A 6,000-nucleotide genomic window follows, 5' to 3' on the forward strand; every position below is an offset into this window, starting at 1 on the left:
ACGCGCAGTACGCGCAGTAAACGCAGTAAACGCAGTAAACGCAGTACACACAATGCACACAGTACACGCAGTACACGCAGTACACACAGTACACACAGTACACGCAGTACACGCAGTACACACAGTACTGTTTTACCAAGAAACACACAAAATACTTTTACTTTAGTTTATTTACTGGATGAAATGTTACACAGTGTTTCTTTAATACAACTACTACTCCTACTACATTAACTACTACATTTACTACTACATTAACTACTACATTTACTACTACATTTACTACTACATTTACTACTACATTTACTACTACATTTACTACTACTACTACTACCTTTACTACTACTACTTACTACATTTACTACTACTACTACTACATTTACTACTACTACTACTACTACATACTACTACTACTACTACTACTACTACTTACTACTACTACTACTACTACTACATTTACTACTTACTACTACTACTACTACATTTACTACTACTACTACTACTACTACTACTACTACTACTACTACTACTACTACTACTACTACTACTACACTACTACTACTACTACTACTACTACTACTACTACTACTACTACTACTACTACTACTACTACTACTACTACTACATCATCTACTTCTGTTTAAGGATCTTGTCACGTCTCGTTCTGTCTCCTGCTGTTTTTTTTTTTTCACAATTTCTTTTTTCCTTTTAACTTTTGACTCCCACAAACGCCCCTCGCCTCAGGCCACGATTTACCCCAGAACAGAGCTCCGTGTCTGGGTTCAAAACGCACGACAGCCCCCTCCTCTATCCTCCAACACCCACCCCAACATCCACCACGATTTACCCCAGAACAGAGCTCCGTGTCTGGGTTCAAAACGCACGACAGCCCCCTCCTCCATCCTCCAACACCCACAGCTCCAGCTCCAGTTTTGCTTTGTGCTGGAGCGAGATAAGGAGGAGGAGAAAGAGGGGGGAGACAGGGAGAGAGGGATGGAAAAGAAAGAGGGGAGAGGGGAGAGGAGAAAAGAGTGAAAGAGCGAGGACGGAGAGAGGAAGAGAAGATGGAGAGAGAGAGAGAGAAAGGGGTGAGAGTGGGTGAACCAGAGGAAAGGGAAGTAGAGGAGATAAAGACTCTCCGTTCACTTCTTCCATTCCTCCAAGAGAGAGAAGAGAGAGAGAAGGAGGAGAAAAATAGGGGGAAGGAGAGAAAGAAAGAAAGAGAGAAGAGGGAAAGGTGGAGAGGTGAGAGAGAAGTGAACACGGAAAGATGAAAGAGAAAGAAAGAAGGGAGGAAGACAGAAAGTGTGTGGGTGCAGAGAGGGGGAAGGGAAAAAGAAAGAGGGAAAGGGGAAGGAAAGATAAATCAGAGAGAAGAAAGAGAGAGATAAAGAAAGAGAGGAAGACAGAGAGAAGAACCCCCCCATATTTCAGTTTTTTTCAACAAACCAAAACCAAACGGTGCAGGTTTTACGTCTCGAACTCGTCTGCGTCTCATGATCCAAACACAACGACTGAAAATGTCTCCTGAAGCACTGAGGCCAAGTTTACAGGTCGATACGGTTTTAAGTTTTATTAAAAATCGGATGTGTGTGTGTGTGTGTGTGTGCGTGTGTAGTGTGTGTGTGTGTGTGTGTGTGTGTGTGCGTGTGTAGTGTGTGTGTGTGTGTGTGTGTGTGTGTGTGTGTGGTTACCTTGGTGATCTTGGGGTGGGCACAGCGGCTGTTCCCGGTGCTCGGGTGCATCCAGGTGGCCTCAGGTGGGACACACTCCTGCCTCAGGGAGCACTTCCTGTCCTGAACACACCAGCCGCAGTCGAAGCGAGGATCAGCCTTCAGACACAGACCACAGCTCTCCCTCAGCGCGAAGCACTTGTACAGGTGCGCTGCAGACAGGAGCAAACAGACAGGTGAGACAGGTGCGCTGCAGACAGGAGCAAACAGACAGGTGAGACAGGTGCGCTGCAGACAGGAGCAAACAGACAGGTGAGACAGGTGAGCTGCAGAGATGAAAAAGAGGTAAGGCTGCCAAAGAACAGGTTGACACTGGGTCAAAAGGACAGGTGAGGCAGGTGTGACAGGAGCGCCTGTACAGGTGAGGCAGGTGTGAGTTTAAACAGAGGTTGGAGCAGTGGCTCTAGTGTGAGCTGCTGCTGCTGCTGCTGCTGCTGCTGCTGCTGCTGCTGCTGCTGCTGCTGCTGCTGCTGCTGCTGCTGCTGCTGCTGGTGTCTGAGGTTTTATTCTGTGTAAAAGCTTCAAAGTTAAACATGAACAAACGTTGATGTGAAACACAGTTTAAAGTTCAGGTTTGACTCTCAGGTGTGAACCTTTAATGATGCAGGTGAATGAATCAAACGTCTCTGGACCTGCAGCTGTGAGCTTCACATACAGGTGTGTATATACAGGTGTACACATACAGGTGTGTTTATACAGGTGTACACATACAGGTGTACATATACAGGTGTACATATACAGGTGTACATATACAGGTGTGTATATACAGGTGTACACATACAGGTGTGTATATACAGGTGTGTATATACAGGTGTGTATATACAGGTGTACACATACAGGTGTACACATACAGGTGCACATATACAGGTGTGTATATACAGGCGTACACATACAGGTGTGTATATACAGGTGTACATATACAGGTGTACATGTACAGGTGTGTAAACGTGACGTACCTTTGATATTATGAGGATTATCGATGATGAAGTTTCCGTTCCAGACGACAGACAAATCCACAGGCAGATCACTGATGTCACTCCCCTCGTACACGTACTGAAACACACACACACACACACACACACACACACACAGACACACACACAGACACACACAGACACACACAGACACACACACACACACACACACACACACACACACACAGACACACACAGACACACACACACACACACACACACACAGACACACACAGACACACACACACACACACAGACACACACAGACACACACACACAAACACACACACACACACACACACACACACACAGACACACACACACACAGACACACACACAAACACACACACACACAGACAAACACACACACACACACACACACGGGTGTTAAAATAAACAAATCACACTGAACAACAACAGAGTTTCAGAAAACATTACTGTGCTCTAATACTGAAACTTTACACCAGAGTAATACTACTCTGTACTACAGTACTACAGTACTACTACTGTACTACAGTACCCTGTACTACAGTACTGTACCAGTACTCTGTACAGTACCCTGTACTACAGTACCCTGTACTACAGTACTGTACTACAATACCTGTACTACAATACTCTACACTACAGTACTACAAGTACTCTGTACTACAGTACTACAAGTACTCTGTACTACAGTACTACAGTACCCTGTACTACAGTACTACAGTACTCTGTACTACAGTACTACAGTACTCTGTACTACAGTACTACAGTACTCTGTACTACAGTACACTACAGTACTACAGTACTCTACACTACAGTACTACAGTACTCTACACTACAGTACTACAGTACTCTGTACTACAGTACTACAGTACTCTGTACTACAGTACTACAGTACTCTGTACTACTGTACTACAGTACTCTGTACTACTGTACTACAGTACTACAGTTCTCTGTACTACAGTACTCTGTACTACAGTACTATAGTACTACAGTACTATAGTACTCTGTACTACAGTACTACAGTACTACAGTACTACAGTACTACAGTACTCTACTACAGTACTACAGTACTACAGTACTACAGTACTCTGTACTACAGTACTACAGTACTCTGTACTACAGTACTACAGTACTCTGTGGTCGTCGACTGTCAGTGTTTGATTTTGAGGTGATGAAAAGTCAGCGTCAAATGTAAATACATCATATAATTTAAATATAAATACTTCATATAAATTTAAATTTTTAATTGAAAAAAATCTACAAAACACAAGATGCAGACGTGTTGTGATTTGCCAAAAAGTCATTTAAAAAAACAATCGTCTCTTTTAACGTCTTCAAACATTCATCACTTCATCTGATTCAACTCAAAATGACAAAAACAAATCAAATAAAACAATAAAAAACAAACAAAGACGATTAGAATAAAAACAATTCTTCATCATGAAAACGTCTGAACCTCGTCCTCCTCCTCTAACCCTCTCCTCCATCTCTCCATCCCTCCATCTCTCCATCTCTCCATCTCTCCTCTCCTCCATCTCTCCATCTCTCTCCTCCATCTCTCCATCGCCTCAGGACGAACCATCAGTGAGTTTTATGAAGAACTGATAACATCCACTAAAAGAGAGAGAGAGAGAGAGAGAGAGAGAGAGAGAGCGAGAGAGCGAGCGAGAGCGAGAGAGAGAGAGAGAGAGAGAGCGAGCGAGCGCTTGGGGCCTGAGGCGGGAGATAATCGACTTGTGTAATAGATTTTATGACTTGACCCTCGGCTCCAAATCCAGAGATAAACGACAAGATTAAGAAGAAACAAAAGAAAAGGAGGAGAGAGAGAGAGAAGAAGAGAGGGAGGAAGGAGGGGGGATAAAAGGAGGGTTAGAAGATGGGGGGGAGAGGAAAGATGAAGAGGAGAAGTGGAGGTAAAGGAGAGAGAGATGGAGAGAAAGTGGGAGAGGAAAAGAGGGAGGTGTGCGGAGGAGAGAAAACATTCAGAGAGAGAGAGAGAGAGAGGTGGAAAGAGAGAAAGAGACAGAAAGAGAGAGATGGATAGATAAATAAATAGATAGTGAGATAGAAAGAGAGAGAGAGGAGAGAGAAAGAGATAAAGAAAGACAAAGAGAGAAAGAGATGGCTGGATAGAGAGAGAAATAGAGAAAGAGAGAGAGAGATAAAGAGTGAGAGAGGGAGAAAGACAGAAAGAAAGAGTGAAATAGAGAGAAAGCAAGAGAGAGGAAGAAAGAGAGAAAGAAAAAAGAGACAGAGTGAAATAGAGAGGAAAAGTGAGAGAAAAAGAGAAAGCGAGAGAGAGAAAGAAAGAAAAAAGAAAGACAGAAACAGATAGAGAGATAGAGACAGACAGATGGAGAGAGAGAGAGAGAAAGAGGGAGAAAAACAAAGAAGAAGAGAAAGCGAGAGAGGGAGAGAAAGTAAAAAGAAAGAAAGAAACAGAGTGAGATAAGAGAGAATGAAAAAAGAGAAAGAGACAGACAGAAAGAGAGAGAGAGAGAAAGAGAGAGAGAAAAAAGAAAGAGACAGAGTGAAATAGAGAGAAAGTGAGAGAAAAAGAGAAAAAAGAAAGACAGATAGAGAGAGAAAGAGAAAGAAAGAAAGAGACAGAGTGAAATAGAGAGAGAAAGAGAAAAAAAGAGATGGATGGATGGATAAATAAAGAGATGGATGATGGATGGATGATGATAGATAGAAGACATAAGAGAAGAGAAAGATGGATGATGATAAAGAGATGGATGGGGATGAGATGGAGATGATATAGATAAAGAGATGGATGGATGGATGATAGATAAAGAGATGGATGGATGGATGATAGATAAAGAGATGGATGGATGATAGATAAATAAAGAAAAAGAGATGGATGATGGATGGATGGATGATAGATAAAGAGATGGATAGATGGATGGATGATAAAGATGGATGATGAGTTGAGATGACATGATGATCATCGTTCTCTCTGCTGCCCCCTACAGACTCGTCACACTCGTTCATCAAACAGACGGAGAGAGGGATGAAGTGTGTTGCTCAAGGACACAGCAGCAGCAGGAGGAGGAGGAGAGGAGGAGGGAGAAGGTTCAATTCCGTCCGCGTGAGCGTCGTCGGGAGCTCGGCGTGTGATTGGCCGAGCTCTGACCTGAGCCCGGCTCCTCCTGCTGCGTCGGCCAATCAGAGGTCAGGAGGGTCGAGGGCGTCGCAGACGGTGTTTGGGCGACCTCCGACTTCAGCTAACCGCTAACAGACGCTAATGGAAGCTAACAGATGCTAACAGGACGCTCAGACTGTGGGCGAAGTGTTTTGCTCAAGGACAC

The 6,000-nt window shown here is 43.6% G+C and overlaps 2 protein-coding genes across 2 annotated transcripts in view; one reads left to right on the forward strand and one right to left on the reverse strand.

The window, feature by feature from the left end:
* LOC129411105 (NLR family CARD domain-containing protein 3-like) overlaps positions 1–6,000 on the forward strand; it is a gene marked incomplete at its 3' end in the record, with an annotated part of 207,923 nt that overhangs the window by 151,937 nt on the left and 49,986 nt on the right. The gene's annotated exons all lie outside the window — the stretch shown is intronic.
* The window catches only part of LOC110171070 (plexin-A1-like), an 86,277-nt gene that overhangs the window by 36,689 nt on the left and 43,588 nt on the right, over positions 1–6,000 (reverse strand). The window contains 2 exon segments of the mRNA XM_055161042.1: positions 1,692–1,882; positions 2,687–2,783. Of these exon segments, the coding sequence (XP_055017017.1) occupies positions 1,692–1,882; positions 2,687–2,783 (288 nt within the window).

Source organism: Boleophthalmus pectinirostris, unplaced genomic scaffold (assembly GCF_026225935.1).
Source record: "Boleophthalmus pectinirostris isolate CB_2022bp ecotype Guang Dong unplaced genomic scaffold, ASM2622593v1 HiC_scaffold_3, whole genome shotgun sequence".
Lineage (NCBI taxonomy): Eukaryota > Metazoa > Chordata > Actinopteri > Gobiiformes > Gobiidae > Boleophthalmus > Boleophthalmus pectinirostris.